We start from the raw sequence: 24,223 nt of genomic DNA on the forward strand, positions 1-24,223 counted from the left end.
ATTTAAAAAAAAGCAAAGTAAAAACAGATTCCCACACCGCTTATAAAAACGCCATACACCCTATATACCCTTTTCTGCTTCTAGTCAGCATAGTTTAATGAAGTTAAAATATTGCGAGGGTGTTAATCTATGTCATCTACTTATTTCACTCATTTGCTTACAAATTTTTTCATTTATCTCCCTTTCACTACTCAGTGTTGATGCACACCCATATTACCATCCTTTTCATTTCAATTCACATGGATTTTGTTTCAACCTTTTTAGTGATGCCCCTATTTTCTCCTAGCATCTTATTACATCTAACGAACAGAGGCACTCTAATCATCTCTTCTTTCCTTTTCCAATTATGCTGTAACCTGCAATAATCCAAGCTGTTCTTTTTATAGCCCTATTTCAGTTATTCCTATTCTACCCAGTTAATTGTTATGGATTATATCTCCAGTTTCTACAGCCCTGACCAATGTCAGCAACACAGCTCCTTTCTACAGTGTTCAAGTGTTCATCTAAATAGTTCTTGGATATCATGAGGGTTCTTGCCTCTACCACCATTCTAGGCGATGAGTTTCAGATATCCAAATCCTCTGGATGAAAAGACTCCCTCAAGTCCACTTTAAATATCCAACTCCTTGCCTCCCCTGATTATTGACCTCTCCACCACAGAAAAACTTTTTTCCTTACCCACCTTGTTTATACCCCTTAGAACTTTGTAAACATTAAATCAAGTCTCCTATCAGCCTTGTCCAATCTAAGGAAAAGAACCCCAGCCTGTCTAGTCGCTCTTCATTGCTGAATTGCTCCAGGCCAGATAACATCCTGGTGAGTCACTTTTGCATCGTATCTAGTGCAAATAACATCCTTTCTTATAGTGTAGCAACTAAAACTGCAACAAAAAACACCAGCTGCAAACTAAGTAATGTTATAGGCAGCTCTACTATATCCTTTCTGTCATAATCAATGCTTTGACCAATAAAGGCAGGTATCCCATGTATCTTCTCAACCACCTTATCTGTCTGTCCTATAACCTTCGAAAATCTGTGGACATGCACACCAGGGTTTCTCTGATCCACTTTAGATCCTCGGGTCCTACATGTATTCCTTTGCTTTCTTAGTCCTCCCAAAATGCAGTTACCTTACACTTTTCAGGATTACATTCTATCACTGTTCAGCCCATTTATATCATCCTGCCATCTAATGCTTTCCTCCTTGCTAATTACTAGACCAATTTTTGATGTCATTTGTGACCCTACTGATTACATATACTGCATTCATGTCTAGATCATTAATTTACACAAAACAGCAATGGACCTAGCACTGAATCCACTGACAACAGGCTTCCAGTCACAAAAGCACCTTTCCACAATCATCCTCTGTTTCTCACCATTAAGCCAATTTTGGATCTAATTTGCCAGTTTTTCCTATATCCCATGGGCTCTTAGCTTCTTAACCAATCTGTTTTGTCAAAAGCCTTAGTGAATTCCACGAAGACTACAAGAACTGCGCTACCTTCATCCACACACTTGGTCACCTCAAAAAAATGTAATCAAACTTGTCAAACAATCTCCCATTTACACTTCCAAAAAAATCTCCTATCTTAATGTTAATTCAACATATCACAAAATATCTCCTCCCTGATTTCTATGTCTACATTATTCTTCTCTACCTTGAATATAGTAGTCATTTAAAACTATAGCTTTGGTACTATGTCTTCAACTTTGGTTGCTAATGGACCATATTCTTCTCTGGTTACTTTCTCGCCCTTAACAGATTTCTAAAATTGGGTTTTCCTTAATGTTTCTCAGCTCCCCATTTCACTCACTTAAACTCTTTTGTAAATAATCCTCTGTATTTTTCATGCTCCTGTAGGGCACCACTGCTTTGAGCCTTTGGTGCCTAACATAAGCTTGTTTTCAAATCCTCTCCATCCCTTGGCAAACTCACCACAGTCCCATAAGACCATTGGGCTGCTCTCTCATTACAGAGAGATGACTAGTGTTGAGTTTGACTATAGGATCACCATGTTTCAGGTGAAAGGCAAGGTTGGTAACCATAGCCAGTGCAGGAATTGAATCCTACTGTTGGCATTTATCTGCATCATAAACAAACGTTCAGCAAACTAAGCGACCCTATCCTCAAATCCACTGGCAGAACAGACATACCAATGCAAGAGTCCTCACTCGGGCCATTATCCCCAGTATCAAAGCACTAGTCATGCGTGACCAGCTACGACAGGTAGGCCAGTGGCCATAAACCCAACACGAGTGCTCTACTCCGACCTCAACAATACTAAGTGATGACCAGAAGGGTAGAGAACTCTACGAAGACATCTTGAAAGGTTCCCTAAACAAATGCAACATTCCCACTGACATGTGGGAATCACTTATAATAAAGTGTGGAGCTGGATGAACACAGCAGGCCAAGCTGTATCTTAGGAGCACAAAAGCTGATGCTTCGGGCCTAGACCCATCATCAGAAAGGTTGGTGGGGAGGGGGGTTCTGAAATAAATAGGGAGAGAGGGGGAGACGGATCGAAGATGGATAGACGAGAAGATAGGTGGAGAGGAGACAGACAAGTTAAAGAGGCGGGGATGGAGCCAGTAGAGGTGAGTGTAGGTGGGGAGGTAGGGAGGGGATAGCTCAGTCCGGGGAGCTCGGACAGGTCAAGGGGGTGGGATGAGGTTAGTAGGTAGGAAATGGGGATGCGGCTTGAGGTGGGAGAAGTTGAGTCTACAATCCAACCCCACCAAAGACATTTTTCCTTCCCCACGCTTGTCTGCTTTCCAGAGGGACCACTCTCTCCGTGACTCCCTTGCCCCCTCCACACTCCCCTCCAACTCCACCACATCCAGCACTTTCCCCTGCAACTGCAGGGAGTGTTACACTTGGCCCAATATCTCCTCCCTCTCCCCCATCCCAGGCCCCAAGAAGACATTCCACATCAAGCAGATGTTCACCTGCACATCTGCTAATTATACTGCAACGGATGTTCCCGTTGTGGCCTCCTCTACATTGGGGAAACCAAGCGAAGGCTTGGGGGCCACTCTGCAGAATACCTACGATCGGTTCGCACTAAACAAGTGCACCTCCCAGTCGCAAACCATTTCTACTCCCCCTCGCATTCCTTAACCGACATGTCCATTCTGGGCCTCCTGCAGTGCCACGACAATGTCACCCGAAGGTTGCAGGAGCAGCAACTCATATTCCGCTTGGGAACCCTGCAGCCCAATGGTATCAAATGTTGATTTCACAAGCCTCAAAATCTCCCCTCCCTCTATTGCATCTCAAAACCAGCCCACCTCGTCGCCACCTCCCTAAACTGTTCTTCCTCTCACCTATCCCCTCCTCCCACGTTAAGCCGTTATCCCATTTCCTACCTACTAATCCTCATCCCGCCCCCTTGACCTGTCCATCTTCCCCACCTACACTCACTCTACTGGCTCCATCCCTGCCCCTTTAACTTGTCAGTCTCCTCTCCAGCTATCTTCTCCTCTATCCATCTTCGATCCACCTCTCCCTCTCTCCCTATTTCAGGACCCTCTCCCCTCCCTCTTTGCTGAAGGGTCCAGACCTGAAACGTCAGCTTTTGTGGTCCTAAGATGCTGCTTGGCCTGCTGTGTTCATCCAGCTCCATACTTCGTTATCTCGGATTCTCCAGCATCTGCAGTTCCCATTATCTCATTATCTGTGGAAATCACTTGCCTGAGAACACACAAAACTGGAGAAGTATGCGCAAAGGCTCCAACCACTTCAAGAATCACCTTGTGAAGTATGTCGAGGCCATGCACAAGCAGCGCAAAGAGCTTGAAGAATCCAGGGCATTCCATCTACCCATCTCATCAAACACTGCCTGCTGCACCTGTGGCAGAGTACATGGTTCCAGGATTTGACTGTTCAGCAACCACACAGAACCCATTCCTCTCAAGTACGAGCAAGTCATTCAAGTCAACGATGATGACATTCCCATACAACCAAGGTTCTCTGCACTTGCTGGTCTTACCTTTCACCTTAATGGGGGCCATATTGCCTCTGCACTCTCATTATTACTCTTTTGAACGTCTGCCACTGCTCTAATGTAAGATTACTTGCAAGTAGCTGCTCCCAATCCCAGTTGGCCAGATCCTGTCCTACCTTATTAAAATTGGCCTGCACTCAGTTCAGAACTTTTACTTCCATCTTTGCACTTAAATACAATTATTTTAAGCCTTACTAAATTATGGGCAAAACCTCCAAAATACTCCCCCAGAGCCACACCTATTATTTGCCCAGCTTTGCTCACTTAGATTAAGCCAAGTATTATCCCCTCTTTGGAAGATGTTTTATACACTGACTTAAAGAAATCTCCCGGACACATCAATAATTCTGCCCGCTCTAAGCTTTTCAGACATTATCTATCCCAGTCAATGTTGGGGAAGTTGAAATCCCCTACTCATTTTATCTTATTAATTTTACATTTCTAAGATTTGCCTGCATATCCGTCTTTCTATCTTTCCCGGAGTACTTGGGGTTCTAAGAGTACACATCAGCAAAGTAACTGCCTACCTCTGGTTTTCATGTTCTACCCATAAAGCATCATTTGAGGAGCTCTCTAAGATATCATTCCTCCTTACTGCAGTAATTTAGTCCTTGATTAACACTGCAACATCATCTCCTCTTTAAGAACCCCCCCAAACTTGCCGAAACATTCTATATTTATACAATACTGAGCCGCATGTCCTAAATATCCCACAACTATGTCTTTGAGATAACAATGTCACATTGTCACATTAATCAAGAGCCCTCAATACATGTGCCTTACACACAAGATTCCTTGCATCAAAATAAATGACATCCACCTTGCCTCTGCTCCTGCTGCACTTCCCCCACCGTCCTGTCTGCGCATCTCACTATGTATCATTCTCCCTTTCTTTCTGTTCATCCCTCGCGGATTATACAACCATTGTTGATTGTTGTTTAAAAAAAGAAAATCTCTCTCATTCATTTATGTCCTTTAAGAAAGGAAGTCTGCCATCCTTACCTGATCTAGCTTACAGATGACTTCCGATCCACAGTAATGTAGTCAACTCTGAAATGGCTTAGCAAGCCACTCAGTTCAAGGGCAATTAAGAAACGGGCACTAAATACTGGCTAGGCCAGCATTACTCATATTCCAAGAATAAATAAAGTAACCTCCTTGTCATCTTTTTAATTGTTCACTGCATCCACGTGCTGTGTTTCTGCTCAGGGCACTTAAAAAAAACCTTGAACACCGGTACTTAATAGTTTTTCACAACTGCAAGATGAAAAAAATCTGACAGGACTTTGGTATTTTATAGCCTACAGGATTAAACAGAGTTCAACAACTTCAGAGCTTCACCACTGCAAATGCAGTACTACAACAGCTTACTGCAAATCTTCTACAAACTTTTGATAGTGAGGTCCGAGTATTTCAGGTGGAGGCAACTGGTGCCAGAGTACAATTTTATCAGAAGCAAGAAACTTTTGGCAACCTGAGAAACATTTTTAACAAAATCAGCAAAACTGGACACTACATGTCACTCCAGCTAGTACACTTCAAAAGGAAAACCGAAAGAACTGAGGATGCTATAAATCAAGAACAAAAATAGAAGTTGCTGGAAGGGGGTCACTGGACCTGGAATGTTAATTCTGGTTTTATCTTCACAGATGCTGACAGCTGCTGAGCTTTTCCAGAAACTTCTGTTTTTGTTCCACACTTCAAAAGGAGTCATCTTTTGAAAGCCTTCACACTGTTCAGAGACACCAGATTACGCACTTAATTGTGACTTGTGCATAAATCTTCATTAAATGGGAGTACTGAAGAGATTTTATTCTGAAAGGACTCACTCAAAAATGAATTCTTCTGTCCATACAGGGTTCTGCCCTTCCCTGGCATGAGTTTTTGCTACTTGAACACTGTTTAGGGAGATGTTACAGTAAGGGTGTGTGAAATACTTCCCTGGAAGTTTATGGGCTTCTTCCACATACAACACCAGACTACTGACCTGAGGAAGAGAACAATTATTTTTTAATTACAAGATGGTAAAATTCACACAGCACCACTATCAGATTGCAGCAATGGTTTACTTATACTGTACGCCTTAATGACATCCATTGACCAACAATTACCAATAATTTTTGAAACTGTTACTACTCGCGTGACAAAATGAACATGCCTAATATAACCAATTATACTGTGCCAGTAACCTGCAAAAGGCACGTGATAGTTAGTCACTTAGATGTACAAAACTTCAATATTGCTGAAGTAAAGAGAGAAGTGGTATGAAAGCTTTTCAATTTGTACTCCTTGGAAATGTGGCACTTTTGTCACCCTGTTGAGGCACAGGACCTACTTCAACAGTCTGGAGGCTTCTCTCTCCTTCTCATTCTATCCGAAACATTTGAGTTGTTTACTGACTCAGGAGCCAGAGAATTCTGGACAGTGATGATTTTTGATGACATCCACAACCGATCACAATGCACAACCCAATCAGCAATCTACTGCTAAGCAAATCTTATTCTGCGTGCACAAATCCTGTAGTTGTGGTGACTCCTCTCTCCTTGCCCACTGTTTGCAAAACAACGTCTAAACAACTTAGAGTTCCAAAGCTTGTTTTTAGAAGAAGGAACTCCTTTCAACGTTTTTGGTTTTAAACTGGCATGTTTTTGTATTCTAGTCCAGAATTTAAATACATAGGCTCTACAATATGAAATCAGGAATCAAGGGAAATCATCTCTCCAGCAAGTTTCTGCAGCTGCAGTAACATCGGCACAGAGAAAATGAACTTGAGGTGAGCTGCATACATCATGACACATCGCAGAAAGGAAAATGTACATGGACACCCTGCTTCAAGTGGTAATCAAAACTTCTTCATATAGGACTGTTTACTTTGATCATTCACTTGATCTGGTTGATGGATATGGACAGCAGATTGAAATATTTGGCAGATGTCAATATCCGACTGCCAGAACAATCCATGGTTCCCCAAACATATTTGCAATGGGGATCCAATGGTTCCTTCTGGACTGTCATTCTTCAAAAGCATTCTGGTGGTCTGGTCTGATACAAGAGTCACACTTTTAATGGTGCTGCTGCTTGGTCATTTGTGATTGGATCAGCACCAATCAGTACTACTTTACGAAAAAGAAGAAACTTTGATTATGTGATTTGGAGAGGTCCAAGAAGCTGGCATTTTCTCAAGACGTGTGTTAGGATTAACATTATCATCTATCTCCTGGCCTGCGCAAATCACTCTATCGTGTCAAGCTACTTGAGAAAGCATTGCATGCTGCAGCTCTTCCCACTGTACGTCTCCCTGTTAAGGCAGTTCTTCATCAATGGCCCACTCCCAACCTCAGAACAGATTGGTATGCTTAAAGATACAAGGGCATTATGCTGCAGGAACTAGGAGCAAATCCTTCATCTCCAACACTATCTGTAACTATTGTTACATAAAGCTATTCCTCTAACAGCAAACCTCTGCCAATGGCAGGTGTGATAATTTGCTGTTAATTTTCTTTTATAGTTTAGAGGATAATTCATTTTCAGGCTTCCAGACGCCATGCACAGCATTTATCTCCTGAGTTGCCCAGTTCCAGAAGCTACATGTGAGCTATGCACTGCAGATGATGAGCAACTGCCATGAGAAATTAGCTCTTTCAATACTTCAAGTAGCTTCCTGCCAACGCTACACAATGTATTTATTCATGGAGCATGGGCACACAATGCACCCTAGGAAACCACAAGATGGTAGGAAGATACGGGATAACATACTAAAATTTGGTTTTATATAAGTTTCCAGGCCCCACATGTCCAAAGGCCAAGAATTCTGCACCCTGACAGAGTCCCATTCACTGTAAATTCACTTTGTATAAGTCCTGTAAATAACTAAATAAATTCTTTCTTACCTGACGAAGACGTTTGTTAGATGTTGGGGGCAGAGGTTTTTTCAAGTTGCTGCAAAACACATGCAAGCACTTCATCCAGTCCTGCAAAAGCAGAAAATATTTATAATAAAATATTTAGATGACACTAAATAATTTCTAACTTCACTATCAACTTTTATTTAACTTTGACAAATCATTCCACAAACTATATATGGTAAAGGAGGATTTTCAAATTGGGCAAAAACTACATTATTGCACACTAAGCAATTTGGTTTCTAAATATAAAGATGGGTTTTATCTTATTTGGCTGTTATACTTCACAAGTCTATACATAAAAATGAAATGTTTTTAGAACTAACATGTACTAGTCATCAACTATTCCCAATATTAATGGCTCATTGTTGGAAATATAACAAGAACACCCATTACCTTGCTCATCAACAAGAGCTCTACAAGACGGTCATAACAATTTAAATATCACTATCAGTTATCAGAAGTTGGCATAACTGTACAGTTGGTTAAAACAGGCACTCCAAGCATTCAACATTTTACCTGAACCTGTTCTGGAGTTTCTGCTGCAAAGTAGAAGATATAATGGTCTTCACTAAAGTGCTGTACCACTATTTGAAAACAGTTTGGCCTGAGAAAAAGGAAATTAAAGGAAACAAATTAACCCACGAAATACAACTAATCTTTGAAAACTACTTTAAATACATAAGACTGCACTTTTTGATATCTGTGTACGTTTAACAAGTCTTGGCTCAATTCTCATTTCTTCCTCTATTTGACAAACAGATGGGTGCTCAAAAACCAAGCTTTAAAAGAAAACTAGCACCTTATGAAGACAGTTATTTCAAATTCAAAACAAAAGTTTGTCAGCTCTTTTTTTTAAACTGGTAACCATTATACATTTAATAGACTATTACTGCTCCAGAGTGGAAATCATCAATCTGTAAAAATCTCAATCTTTGATCAGACTCCAGGCATCTCACAACATAATTTTAGCATTTATCTGAACAAATTCCAGATTTTATGCAATTCAAGTTTTACCATCTGTGATATGATATGATTTGAAACCATGTCCCCAGATCATTGGTCAGGGGTTCCGGGTTGCTATTCCAGTGACATTACCAGAATACCACCTATTTCTCCGAGGAGGATTTGGAGAAGTACAACATTTATTTTTAATAATGTCCATAATATTTTTACCAACAAGTGTGCTTTTATGGTTTATGTTATTTTGATTTGGCGGTTTATAATTTAGAAAATTACAAAATCTAGAAATAACCTAATCCTGAGAATTTCCAAACAGGAGAGATTAGGGTGTATAATCACAAAAAAAAACAGAAAACGCTGGAAATATTCAGGTGAGTTAACAATGAAGAAGACAAAAAGTTAGCACGTCAGATCAAGGAGCTCCCAAGTTCAAATGAAAGTCCACTAACCTGAAGTATTTAGAAACATAGAAAACAGGAACATTTGGCCCTTTCAGCCTTCTCCACCATTCTTGACCACGGCTGATCGTCCAACTTAATAACCTAATCCTACTTACTCCCCATAACCTCTGATGATCCCATTCACCCTAAGCGCTATATCTAGTCACCTCTGGAATACATTCAATGTTTTAGCATCAACTACTTCCTGTGGTAATGAATTCTGCAGGATCATCACTCTTTGGTGGTAGAAATTTCTCCTCATCAATGTCCCAATAGTCCACCCCAAATCTTCATATTGCGACCTCTGGCTGTGGATATACTCACGATCGGGAAGATCCTCCCTGCATCCACCCTGTCCAGTCCTGCTAGAATTTTATGGGTCTCTATGAGAAACTCCTCATTTGTCTGAATTCTAGCAAAAACCATCCCAACCTGGTCAATCTCTCCTCATATGTCGGACTCATCATCCCCAGAATCAGCCTAGTAAACCTTCGGTACACTCCCTCAAGTGAAAGAGCATCCTTCCTCAGAAAAGATGACCAAAGCTGCACAGGTGTCGCCTCACTAAAGCCCTCTATAACTGCAACAGCACATCCCTGCTCTTGCACTCAAAACCTCTTGCAATCAAGGCCAACATATCAATGGCCTTCTTTACCGCCTGCTGTGCCTGCATGCATACCTTGCATGGCTCATGCACAAGGACACCTAGGTCCCGCCTCATGCTCCCCTCTCAATTTACAGCCCTTCAGGTAATATCCTGACTTCTTATTTTTGCTTCTGAAGTGAATAACTTCACATTTATCCAAATTATATTGCATCTGCCATTGATCTGCGCACTCACCCAAACTGCCGAGATTATGCTAAAGGATTTACTGCTTATTCCTTCACAGACATTTCGAAGAGCATTTTATTTCACATTTCCATTATCTGTAGTAATTTGCTTTTTAACTATTTTAAGTTGCCTTGCTGTGAAAGTAATGAAAATCTGGACAAAATAGCAGCAGTCAGTGCAAAAATTGCAAATTATTTTCACTAGAAATGGCTGATGGTGTTAAAGTATACATACTTGAAACACAGCCATTTATCCAGAAACAATGATGGTTATAAACTACTGACTGAAGAAGAAACTTTCTTATTCTGAAACAGGAATACAGATTTTATTCTGTTAAGCGGAGAAATTTCTTTACAGCTTGGAAAGAATAAACTATATATAATCCTGTAACCAATATTCCCAAGTATTTTACATTTTATATATACAAACATTTTTTTTTAAAAAAAAGCAAAGATAGAAGAGGTAAAACTTTGTGGAGCTGGAGGAACACAGCACGCCAAGCAAAGGCTCTGAAGAAGGGTCCCGACCCGAAACGACAACTTTCCTACTCCTCTGATGCTGCCTGGCCTGCTGTGTTCCTCCAGCTCCACAAGGTGTTATCTCAGACTCCAGCACGGGCAGTTCTTACATGCAAAGAAAGAAACCGTCTGAACTATGAAAACCCTGCTTGAAGGTTAACATTCCCAGGTGACTTCCAGTGATAACAACATGGCCAAAATGATGAGTACCACTTGGAGAAAGCACAGTGGATGCTAAAAGTGGGAAATGTACTCCTGGTGGGGGACTCATGTCCATCGAAAGAATGGCTCAGCAACGTCAATCATGACCAAGCTGTTTAGGTCTTAAAGGACTTAGCTGATAGACTGAATCTGTAGCAGGGGGTGAAGGCGGCAACAAGGGGGGAGAACATACTTGAGGTCATCCTCACCAATTTTCTTTTTGCAGACACATCTATGAAACTATCAGAAGAGAGTTTATAAACAAAAACAGAGTGTTTGGACTAAATACAACTATTCCTGCAAAAATCCAGCCGGTGTGATGGGCCAAATGGCTTTAAGGAGTTGTAGATTTTTATTCTTTTTCCCTCAACAAGGAGGGTTTAAAAGACTGTGCTATTGCAAATTGAGATGTAATTGGAAAATTGAATAAGATCTGCTTCAGGATATCTGGGCAGTGAAACCAGTTCTAAACTGGAAAGGATTTGTCCAGGATAAAACAGGTGGCTCTTCAAACAGAGCTCAGCCAAACATCTGTGCAGAGAAGCTTGTTCACACTGTACAGGAAGATAAACTAATTTTGAAGGGGATGGGGATCACAATAAACACTAAAAGAATGGAGGAAGTGTGCAAACAAATCTTGGAAGATGGCAAATCCAGGAGGCTTTAAAAACATGGGTGATCCTTGGCTTTGTTAACCAAGGCATAAAAGTTCAAAAACAAGGAGATTATGGAGAACCCTTACAAAACAATGGTTAGGCCTCAACATGTGTTCAACTCCAGGCACGACGCCCTGGGAAAGATGTGAAGGCCATGGAGAGGATGTAAAAGAGCTTTATTAGAATGGTGACCCAGATGAGGAACTTCACCTATGGAGAGAGGTTGAATAGGTTGTTTCACTTCAAACTGAGAGACCAACAGAATTAAAAGCAGGAAATACCAGAAAAGATTCAACATGTCAGGCAGCATCTGTGAAGACAAACAGAGTTACAGTTTCAAGTTAATGCCACTTCATTCGAAGTAAGAAGAGATTTGAAGGAAGTGTTCAGAATGGAGAACCCTTTTGGGATGCTAATAAGAAGGGGTGGATTTCAGTATCAGAAGGATAGTGAGTGTATATACCCTTAAAGCTTTTTGGAATAAGATCCAGAGGTAAGTTGTGATGATATGGAACACATAGGCAATCATAGCAGTAGAAGCAGATTTAATAGTATCTTTCAAAATGAAGCCGACTGATGGGAACAAGTTTACAGGACTATGGGAATAAAAGGAGTGAGAGTAACCAAATAATAATTGGTTCTCTCGATCTCCCAGCAGAACAGAGATCGAACTGCTTCCTGATGTCAGTCATAAAACATGTCAACAAACATTACTACTAAGTTAGTCATATGCTTGGAAAGGAATATAACAAGATATTTGGCATTTAAGATTAAGACTACTGGTCAATTTGGAGGACAAACATGAAAATAAATGAGTTACGTTGAAAAGACCATTGAACAGCCTATGCTAGGCCCTTTCGACTATTTCAGTGATCAATGAGATCATGAAATGATCAGCAAACAAACGCCACACATCTGCTATATATTTCTGAAGAAGGGTCCTGACCAGAAACGTTATGCTTTCTTGGTCCTCCGATGCTGCTTGAACTGCTGTGTTCATCCAGCTTCACACTTTGTTATCTCAGATTCTCCAGCATCGGCAGTTCCTACTATCTCTGCCACATATCTGCTGTTGGCTAACAAAAACATCTATCATACTCAGCTTTTAAAATGAATACTTGATGCAGAATTTGCAGGAGAGAATTCTAAATGTCAACCGTCCTTTGCATAAAATTATTTCCTAATTTTGCTTCTGGAAGGTCTGGCTCAAATTTATGACTACGCCCAATAAATCATGTACTCCCTAACCAGTGGGAAAAAGTTCGCTATCTGTTCTTAATATCTTAAAAACTTGAATCTAATTATAATATGCATATTCACTCCATTTAATGCATGCAAGATAGGTATCGTTCTGGGTAATTACTCTGCACTCCAAGCAAGGCCGGTGTATTCTTGTTTGGGTACGGTGCTCAGAAATGCTTATATTACTCCAGAAAATGTCTAAACAGGGTTTGTACACATGAAGCATGACTTCTAACCACTGATATTCTAATCCTCTAGAATAAAGACTAGCATTAAATTAGCAATTTTGATTATTTTTCCGGACATTTTAACAACCCACGCACTTAACAGTCAGAGTCATACAGCATGGAAACATTTGCTCCAACCAGTCCACTCCAAACCTGTTCCCATGCTATACTAGTCACATCTGCCTGCACTTAACCCATATCCCTTCACACCGTTCCTATTCATTAACTTATCAGAATGTCTTCTAAATGTTGCAACTGTACCTGCATCCAACCACTTTCTCTGGGCAGCTCATTGCACACACACAAACCACTCTGTAGAAAAATACTTGCCCCTAATGTCCGTTTTAAATCTTTCTCCTTTCACCTTAAAAATACGCCCCTTTGTTTTGAACTCCCCCACCCTGTGGAAAAGGCTTTATCTATGCCCTTTGTGGGAACTCGATGCCTTTTATAAGGTACCTTGTTTTATTCTTTTAGGTTATATGTAAATAATTTTGTATTTCAGTACAACAAAATCAGTTTACTAAAGTTTAGCATATTCACTTAGCCTATCAATAACTCCAGTTCTGCATTTCCATCTACATAAATTTCAATATCACCAAAGTTTGGATCATGGGCAAATTTGGAGACATGATTTTCTACACCATTACCTACACTGTTATTACATAGGAGGTCTTAACGTGGATTTTTGAACATCATGGGTTACATCTTGGCAATTAGAGTACCTGTCCATTATGCCTCTTCTCATGTCTTGACACTTTGCCTCTCTGAACAAGGCCAATCATTTGCACTCAATTCCACAAGTTGCAACTTCAGTTTCTTAAGAATTTTATCAACTACTTTCTGGAGGTGTATTTAAATAACATGCATTTGTCCCATAATTTAGTCAAGTCTTCAAAATTTTGATCAGGTTCATTATACTTCTAAAGACAAAGGTGAAGGCAGATTGCCAGCAATTCTGAGAAAGATTGTCTTCCATTCCTCTTTGCAATTAACATGGGCTAAGAATAATTTCACTTTAAATGATGTTACTTAATCTGGAAGCAAAGTTGTGTGGCTGATATTTTTCACAGTATGGGAAAAAGCATTTCAGGTTTCCTGAAGCATGGAATGTTTGGCACAAGCTGTAGTTAAAGTATGATTTAAGGGAAAACTAAAATCAGTGTTTAAGGCAGAGGATGAGACAGGGAAGTCAAGGAAGAAGCACTTGGGATTGTGTTTTGGATTGCTTCAGCAAGACAACAAATAGCCTGTTAATGTTCTGAAAACAACGGAATATACACATAACTTTGACCTATAAATTTATAACACTTCGAAGAAAACGAGAAGTCAGTGGCAATGTCTGCATTGTAATTTTACACCAAAAAGTAATTAGTGTTAGAACAGTTGGAGGTTTTATGTTGCAATATCATATTTCTGTAGATTTATGATTAAATTAAATTATATTCTTAAACTACTGCAAGTTGCCCAATGGATCAGCCAATTTCTGCATCCTGTGTATATTTACCTTTCTTGAAGAATACAATGATTGGGAACAGGAACATCTCCTTCCATGAGTATCATTTCTTGTGTAAAATATTTTCCATACTGTCATAAAAGTTTCACTGAAACCCTTCTCAGAAGTCACTTTTCAGTTCATTTTCGTTTTCCATATTACTTAACTCAAAGTTCAAGGTATGTGCATTGAACAGTTATTTTGTATTGTCTTTCCACAATCAATGGAAACTTGAAGACTACCAAAGCATGACTCACAAACATGCACTCGTCCCCAAAAAGGTTCAGATTTCTCTCTCCGGTGGCCTAGATTCTAAGCTAGGTTCCAACAAGTGAAAGAGCAGTGTGCTAATGAAAAATATGACTAAACATTTGTGCTTATCTGTTGCATCTACTTTTAAAAGGGCACAGTGGCTCAATTGTCAACACTGCTGCCTCACAGCTCCAGGAGACCAGGCTCAATTCCAGTCTCAGGCGACTGTCCATGTGGAACGTGCACATTCTCATCGTGTCTGCATGCGTTTCTTCTGCGTGTTCTGATTTTCTCCTACAGTCCAAACATGTGCAGGCCAGGTGGATTGGCATTCTAAATTGCCCAGAGTGCCCAAGGAGGTGTAGATTAGGTGGGTTAGCCATCGGAAATGCAGGGTTATAGGGTATGCGGTGCAGTCAGGGTGGGATACTGTTTAGAGGGTTGGCATGGATTTGTTGGGCCAAATGGCCTGCATCCAGACTGAAGGGATTCTCTGATGAAATCTACCTAATCCCTTAATTGTTGAAGGCACCAACAAATGCAGCCAGTCTCCAGATCACAATGTTGAAAGCAACAATGTTTGATAAATACATAATCTATACATAAGTCAATACATAAGAAACAAACGAGAGGCAAAAGTAGATATTGGGCTGCTCCAAACTGATGCTGGAAGGCTAGTGATGGGAGATAAGGAAATAGCTGAAGAACTTAATAAGTACTTTGCGCCAATCTTCACAGTGGAAGACATGAGTAGTATCCCAACAATTAAGGAGAGTCAGGGGCAGAGCTGAGTGTGTTAGGCATTACAAAAGAGAAAGTGCTAGAAAAGCTAAAAGGTCTTAAATTGATAAATCTCCTGGCCCCGAAGGGCTACATCCTAGAGTTCTGAGGGAAGTGGCTGAGGAAATAGCGGAGGCTTTCGTCATGATCTTTCAAAAGTCACTGGAGTCTGGGAAAGTCCCAGATGATTGGAAAATTGCTGTTGTAACCCCCTTGTTTAAGAAAGGATCAAGGCAAAAGGTGGAAAATTATAGGCCAATTAGCCTAACCTCAGTTGTTGGTAAAATTCTAGAATCCAGTGTTAAGGATGAGATTTATAAATTCTTCGAAGTGCAGGGTCAGGTCAGAACAAGTCAGCATGGATTTAGTAAGGGGAGGTCATGCCTGACAAACCTGTTAGAATTCTTTGAAGAGGTAACAAGTAGTTTAGACCAGGGAAACCCAGTAGATGCTTTCTATCTGGACATCCGAAAGGCCTTTGATAAGGTGCCTCACGGGAGGCTGCTGAGTAAGGTGAGGGCCCATGGTGTTCGAGGTGAGCTACTGGCTTGGATTGAGGATTCGCTGTCTGACAGAAGGCAGAGAGAGTTGGGACAAAAGGCTCTTTTTCGGAATGGCAACAGGTGACAAGTGGTGTCCCAGAGGGTTCAGTGTTGGGGCCGCAGCTGTTCACTTTATATATTAATGATCTGGATGAAGGGACTGGGGACATTCTGGTGAAGTTTGTCAATTGTACGAAGCTAGGTGGACAGGCAGGTAGTACTGAGGTGGTGGGGAGGCTGCAGAAAGATTTAGACAGTTTAGGAGAGTTGTCCAGGAAATGGCTGATGAAATTCAATGTGAGCAAATGAGAGGTTTTGCACTTTGGAAAAAAGAATACAGGTATGGACTATTTTCTAAACGGTGAGAAAATTCGTAAAGCAGAAGTACAAAGGAATCTTGGAGCGTTGGTCCAGAATTCTCTAAAAGTTAACTTGCAGGTAGAGTCTGTGATTAAGAAAGCAAATGTAATGTTGTCGTTTATCTCAAGAGGGTTGGAATATAAAAGCAGTGATGTGCTTTTGAGGCTTTATGAAGCTCTAGTTAGGCCCCATTCAGAATACTATGTCCAATTTTGGGCCCCACACCTCAGGAAGGACATACTGGCACTGGAGCATATCCAGTGGAGATTCACACGGATGATCCCTGGAATGGTAGGTTTAGCGTACGATGAATGGCTAAGGATCCTGGAATTGTATTCCTTAGAGTTTAGAAGGTTGAGGGGTGATCTAATAGAAACTTACAAGATAATGTATGGCTTAGAAAGGGTGGACGCTGGGAGTTGTTTCCGTTAGGCGGGGAGACTAGGACCTGTGGGCACAGCCTTAGAATTAGAGGGGGTAAATTTAAAACTGAAATGAGGGGACATTTCTTCAGCCAGAGAGTGGTTGGCCTGTGGAATTCATTGCCAAGGAGTGCAGTGGAGGCCGGGACGTTAAATGCCTTCAAGGCAGAGATTGATAAATTCTTGATCTCACAAGGAATCAAGGGCTACGGGGAGAGTGCAGGGAAGTGGAGTTGAAATGCCCATCAGCCATGATGTAAATGACGGAGTGGATTCGATGGGCCGAATGGCACTCCTGTGTCTTATAGTCTTATAAATGAAAGTATTTTTTCCAGATTGTCAACTATGATTGACAACCAAATTATCCCAATATAAAAGTACTGATTAGTTGAAGAGAGTTATCAGAAGACTTCCTTCGGTAAAAAACCACAAGGTAGTGAAAATATTCCCTTCAAATTGCAGCACTGCAAAGACAGTCATGAAGGAATGCGTCACACTGTCCATTTTTAGCAAAGTTTGATGCCAGAAAGACATTTTGGTTAAAATTCAAAATTTTTTTAAAAATGTTCTTTCATAGGATGATGGCTAGGTCAGTATTTATTGCACATCCCTAATTGTCAGAAGGCAGTTAAGAGTCAATCACATGGTATGTCTGAAATCACATTCAGCTCAGGCCACGTAATGATGGCAAACATATTTCCCTAAAGTCTATCACTGAACCAGGTAGGTTTTCCGACAATTAACAGTGGATGCGCTTACCACTGAGTTAGATTTTAATTTCAGGCTTTTATTGAATTTAAATTTCACCTGCTATGGTAGATTTGAATCCGAGTCCCCAGAGCCATTAGCTCAGGGTTCTGGATTACTAGTCCACTGACCTCACCACTATGCCACTGTCCCATGGAAGAACACAGATTGTACTTGAAAATATCATAAAATGCTTACCAATGATAATTATATTGGGTAGTGGAAAGAGGAGGAACAATTAGAAATGATGCAACAGGACACAAGAAAGCCTTAAAAACTTACTGTAAAGAGATAAGCACTCAAATAAACAAGTGTATTCACCTGCCAAACAGACTGTCATGAACTCCATACACAGTGCAAACACTGAGGTCTATTAATCCTTTTGGTTTTGTCGCTCTCTTTTCACTTTCAAAATAGATTAGCTGGGAGTCATTCCCTTCCAAAATGAAGTACAAGTTTTTCCATCGTTTACCTTTACCTGAAATAAAAACAAATTAAAAACTGTAGTTTGGAAAGAAATTATGGAAAAGGATTTGTAAACAGTTTGTTATTATTGATATTATAAACACAGTTACAGCTCAGATCGATTCTAGGAAAGGTTGGAATCAATTTCAATTCTATTTAAAAGAATCCAAATGGTCAAAGTAGAATGTGAAATTCTTTTGAGGTTATTGATTAAATCCATCTTACCATTCAGTATCAGGTTTTTAATAGGCAGCTCCCTACTTGGCACAAGAATGTACTAATCTAAGAAATTTCTAAAACATGCCACACACTCATTTTTAAGTTTATCTTTGCCAATCTGATTCACTTGATCTACATTTGGAATAAAATCACCTATGATTATTTTCATAACCAAGTGTAGAGCTGGATGAACACAGCAGGCCAAGCAGCATCTTAGGAGCACAAAAGCTGAGGTTTCTGGCCTAGACCCTTCATCAGAAAAGGGGGAGGGGGAGAGGGTTCTGAAATAAATAGGGAGACGGGGGAAGGCAGATCGAAGATGGATAAAGGAGAAGATCGGTGGAGACAGACAAGTTATACAGGCGGTGATGGAGCCAGTCAAGGTGGGTGTAGGTGGGGAGATAGGGAGGGGGTAGGTCAGTCCGGGGAGGACGGACTGGTCAAGTGGGCAGGATGAAGTCAGTTGGAAGGAATTGGGGGTGCGTCTTGAGGTGGGAGGGGTGATAGGTGAGAGCAAGAACAGGTTAAGGAGGCGGGGACGAGCTGGGCTGGTTTTGGGATGCAGTAGAGGGAGGGGAGATTTTGAAACTTGTGAAATCCACATTTTATACCATTGAGCTGCAGGGTTCCCAAGTGGAATATGAATTGTTGTTCCTGCAACCTTTGGGTGGCATCGTTATGGCACTGCAGGAGGCCCAGGATGGACATGTCGTCTAAGGAATGGGAGGGAGAGTTCAAATGGTTTGCGACTGGGAGGTGCAGTTGTTTATTGCGAACCGAGCATAAGTGTTCTGCAAAGTGGTCCACAAGCTTCCGCTTGGCTCCCCAGTGAAGGGGAGGCTACAATGGGTACAGCGGATACAGTAAATCACACTGGCAGCTGTGCAGGTGAACATCTGTTCGATGTGGGAAGTTTTCTTGGTGCCAGGATGGGGGTGAAGGTCGTGGTAGGGGGGCAGGTGTAGCACTTCTTGTGGTTGCAAGGAAAGTGCCGGGTGTGGTGGGGTTGGAAGGGAGTGTGGAGCGGACAAGGGAGTCATGGAGAGAGTGGTCCTCCGGAAAGCAGACACGGGTGGGGAGGGAAAAATGTCTTTGGTGGTGGGGTCGGATTGCAGATGGAGTAAGTTTCAGAGGATGATGCAATGCGTCCAGAGGTTGGTGGGGTGGTATGCACGGACGAAGGGGATTCTCTTTTGGTGGTTATTGTGGGGTGTGAGGGATGAGTTGAGGAAAGCGCGGGAGACACAGTCAAGGGCGTATTCGACCACTGCGGCCGGGGTGGGGGGGGAGAAGAATTGCAGTCCTTGAAAAACGAGGACATCTGAGATGTATGGGAGTGGAATGCCTCATCTTGGGAGCAGATGCGACGAAGGAAAAGGAATTGGGAATAGGAGATGGAATTTTTTCAGGAAGGGAGGAGGTGTATTCTAGGTATCTGTGGGAGTCGGTGGGCTTGAAATAGATATCGGTTTCTAGGTGGTTGCCTGAGGCGGAGACAGAAAGGTTCAGGAAGGTGAGGGATGTGTTGGAGATGGTCCAGGTGAACGTAAGGTTGGGGTGGAAGGTATTGGTGAAGTGAATGAACTGTTTGAGCTCCTTATGGGAGCACGAGGCGGCGCCAATAGTCATCCATTTAACGGACGAAAAGGTGGGGTCTATTTTGATGGCTTGTTTACATGCCACACTTATTTCTTCCTGCATTCTCTATCTTGCCGTAGGGCTCCACAAATTACTTTTTCCATCTCCTATTGTTACCTAAACTGACTCTATATCTTGATCTTTTAGGTCAAGGTTATTACTCACAACTGTCACTTTAACAGGGCAACCCAACTACATTTAACTCATTTTCTGTCTTTGTAAAATGTCAAATAGGTGTTAGACAGCAAGTCTCAGCCTTGGTCAACTTGCAAAAAGGTCTGCAATGGTTATCACATCATTCACATTTAGTACTATCAGTGCAAACAATTTTTCAATAATAGGGTCTACATTGTCAAGCTTAGATCAGAAGGATTTTATATCAACAGCATTTCCTAGACATTGTTACATTATGACTGTGAGACAAACAAAAACGATGCAGTATATTTTCCTATTTTGTCCTTGATTTTTCTTAGTCTCTCTTAGGGGATTATGATTAACAGAAAAACAATGTACAGTGGATGCTGGAAATGTAAAATAAAAAGGAAAGGCATGTCTGACAGCAGAGATAATAGGAACTGCAGATGCTGGAGAATCTGAGATAACAAAGTGTAGAGCTGGATGAACACAGCAGGCCAAGCAGCAGAGGAGCAGAAAAGCTGACGTTTTGGGCCTCGACCCATCATCAGAAAAAAAAATGAAGGGTCTAGGCCTGAAATGTCTGACAGCATTTACGGACAGCCAAAAAAAAAACTAATATTTCAGAGATAATGGGAACGGCAGACGCTGGAGAATCCGAGATAATAAAGTGTGGAGCTGGATAAACACAGCAGGCCAAGCAGCATCTTAGGAGCATAAAAGCTGATGTTTCGGACCTAGACCCTTCATCAGAAAAGGATGAAGCGTCTCGGCCCGAAACATCAGCTTTTGCGCTCCTCAGATGCTGCTTGGCCTGCTGTGTTCATCCAGCTCCACACTTTGTTAACTAATATTTCAGATCCTGGTCTTACAACTGACTGTGATTTAAGGTTTTGTTTCATTGTGTTTAGACTTGGCACATTTGTAGATCAATCAGCTTTTCGGGTTATTTTGGTGTGTTTTTAGTTATACCAATCAACAACAGTACTGACCAAGCTAAAGCAAGGAGCTAAAACAGCAAAAAATTATTAGGTTTTGTTTATAAATTCAACAACAGAACATTATTTCTTCCATTTGCAGTCACACAAAAGATCAAAAACAAATCGTTCATAAGGGGAAGTCAAACTCAACAACCTCCAAGATAGACATCTTACTTTTTTTCCAGAGGTAGCCATCCTTCACTATATTCTTATAAAGTGCATCCTTTGGCTTGCGCCGGATTGTATTGTATATTTCTCTACCATCATACTCATTGAGTACTTGCTCTTGATGCTGAAGAAGATTAAAATCTTTCATTAGTTCAATTATTCAATTACCAAATATTTTACAAATGGTAAACCGGAAAGGCTAAAAGTCAACTACAAAACAATACGATATTGAACCTAAAATCTGGAGTACAATTATTATGTTTCTTGGTGACTAAAACAACCACTAATTCAGTTCAATAGACAATAATACTGGACAACAACAGGTCTTGATACATTCATATATAGTCCACAATTCTCTCAATCAAAAAAAAACTGGATTCATATCCAACATGTTATGGGTTGCACTGTTTTGTCCAGCAAATACAAGAACTCCAAAAGGGGAACCAGCTATTTGCCCTTTAATCTAATTTTGATCGGGAGTTAAACTGATATACAGAAAGATCAACACAGAAGATGATCATTAGAACTCTCATTAGAGAAAAATAAAATAGAATTGACTCTTATAATCTAGACTGTATCTTTTGTTTGCAACACCATTATACAGACTCAAAGCAATGAAAGAAACTTTTGGGTCATCTGTCCCACTTTCCTTATGGGCATCAGGTCAATTTGAAAACCGCATATCTAGCACACAAGCATTCGCAAAATGCTGTTTGGAAATCAAATATCATTTTACTGTATCGAACTCCTATTTATTTTTGTTTAATGTTACTACATACAGTCACTAATGCCCTATTTTCACCATATAGTTTAGAGAGATCATGAATTTGTTACTATGTATATTTTTCCAGTTAACAATGAAAGGTTTATTGTTTGTCTTAGGAGACAGCATTCTTAAGTGATAAAGAGGCAGTAATGGGCTTATTCTACAAAACAGACTTTTGAGAAAACTGACAGGTCACAGTATAAAGAGACAGTAGCATCGTGGATATAAAATTAGCTGAGTGATAAGAAACAGAATAACGGTCAATGGATATTTTTTGCACTGGTCATTTGTTTATAATGGAGTTTCTTGGGAGGGGGTATTAGAGAATTTATTTATCTTGACATATGTTAATAGTGTGGAGCTTAGCATGTAGGTGATAATTTCAAAAGATTGAAAATGGCAAAACTGGAACAACTGTAAATTGAGGAGATAATGTGAAACTCCAGAAGGACACTGAGAAGTTATAGGAGTGCACGGACACATGGCAAATGAGATTCAATGCAGAGAAGTGCGAGACAATACACTTTAGTCAGAACGGCATGGCAAGACAATATAAATTAGGCAGTATAATTCTAAAGGGATACAGGATTAAAGGGGCCTAGGCATACATATGCACAGATCACTGAAGATGGCAAGCAGTCAATAAAGTACAGTTCTTGGCTTTATTCATAGGACCATGGAGTACAAGTGCAAAGGGTGATGTTGAACTTGAGCAAGACACTTGTTAGACATCAGCTGGAGTAACGTGTATAGTTGTGAATGGCACATCATTGGAAAAATATCAATATATTGGAAAGAGAGCAGAAAAGATTTACAATAGTCCAGGAATCAGAAACTTCACGAGGACAGACTGGAGAAGTTGGGGCTGTTCTTCATGGAGAGAGAAAGTGTAGACAGTAGATTTGATACAGGATTTCAAAATCGTGAGTAGACTCAATGGAGTAAATAACGAGAAACACTGTTCCAAATCGTACAAGGAAAATCTGAAAGACGGCATGCATGTAAAGTGACGTGTAAACAAGGCAAGGGTGATGGGAGGTAAAAAAAATCTATTCACACAGCCAGTTGTTAGGGTATGGCATGTACTGTCTGGAAATTTGGTAAGGGCAGGTTCAGCTGAGGCAGTCAAGGCGGCACTGGAATGATCCTTTGGATTGAAACAGTGCGCAGGGATATAGAGAAAAGGCCGGGGGGGGTATTGCCACTAAGCAAGTGCAGTCCAGGCATGATGGGCCGAATGGAGTCCTTCCACACAGTTAACAATTCTGAGTTTCATCTAGTGGAGTGAGAAAAAATTTACTGGGTAAGCAAGTGTCTAAATCGTCAACTTCTGCAAGTTCATTTAGGTTATAATTTTTGTATGCTTCAAGAGAATTCAGCAGTTATAAAGTTTGTTGTTGCAAGCTTCAAGATGGCTTATTTTCAAGAGGTGCAATGCAAGTGCAGCTTCATAAAGAACCAGCTGAAATAGGACCCTCATTTATTGAGTGACTTCACCCCTTTACATTGGGAACATATATAAGTAGCCAAGACAATACAACTGAGTTACAATACAGTGAAGGAGTTAAGCAGAGGAAGGAGGCAGGTATTTAGTTGTCTTTTGTTTCAACAAAGCAACTGATTGGATAGTATTTCTAGTCTTTAAAAGTGAAAATAAAGTTTTCAGTTGATGTTGAAGTCTGTAGTCTTCTATCACTTCCTTTAAAAAAAAGCAGCTGGTTATGTACAAGAATGACATTAATGTGTTAAAAAAGGAAATAATTCATTAAAAGGGCAAAGAGCAGGGATACTAGAGTGATTTCAACTAATAACATAATTGAATGTGATAGTGATGGCAGGTCAGGTGATATACCTTTTGTACGTGGGAGCTGTTGGACACCAAGAAGATTTAACCCCAACCCTTATTTGCAGCTGAAGCAATTTCGCATCAGAATTGAAGATAAAGAGTCTGAGCTCAAGACATCAAGGAAAGATGGTAAGCATCAGGTAAGCTACCAGGAATCTTTGCTCTAAAGGGGCAGTCTCACCTCTTAAATTAAGTCTTTCAAACTTGTTCTGTAATCAAAGACAAGAGAGCGTTATTGAGGGTGAGCCAGGTATGGGGACTCAAGGACCAGCTCTTGTGGATGAAAGTGGAGACCAGGAGGAGCGGGTGAGTGACCTGATCACAATACCGTGGTAGACAGACAATCAACCAGGGGAGAAAATAACAATGCAGTGGTGTGAGGGGAAAAGTATAATTAGTGGAATAGATACTATTCTCT

At 40.7% G+C, this 24,223-nt stretch overlaps 1 protein-coding gene across 1 annotated transcript in view; it reads right to left on the reverse strand.

The window, feature by feature from the left end:
* The window catches only part of LOC125450905 (ras GTPase-activating protein 1-like), a 172,530-nt gene that overhangs the window by 60,099 nt on the left and 88,208 nt on the right, over positions 1-24,223 (reverse strand). The window contains exons 10-14 of the mRNA XM_048527279.2: positions 21,200-21,317; positions 17,910-18,066; positions 8,431-8,518; positions 7,900-7,980; positions 5,839-5,996 (exon numbers count right to left, since the gene is read on the reverse strand). Of these exons, the coding sequence (XP_048383236.1) occupies positions 5,839-5,996; positions 7,900-7,980; positions 8,431-8,518; positions 17,910-18,066; positions 21,200-21,317 (602 nt within the window). The remainder of the gene's footprint in view (positions 1-5,838; positions 5,997-7,899; positions 7,981-8,430; positions 8,519-17,909; positions 18,067-21,199; positions 21,318-24,223) is intronic.

Source organism: Stegostoma tigrinum, chromosome 3 (assembly GCF_030684315.1).
Source record: "Stegostoma tigrinum isolate sSteTig4 chromosome 3, sSteTig4.hap1, whole genome shotgun sequence".
Taxonomy (NCBI): Eukaryota; Metazoa; Chordata; class Chondrichthyes; order Orectolobiformes; family Stegostomatidae; genus Stegostoma; species Stegostoma tigrinum.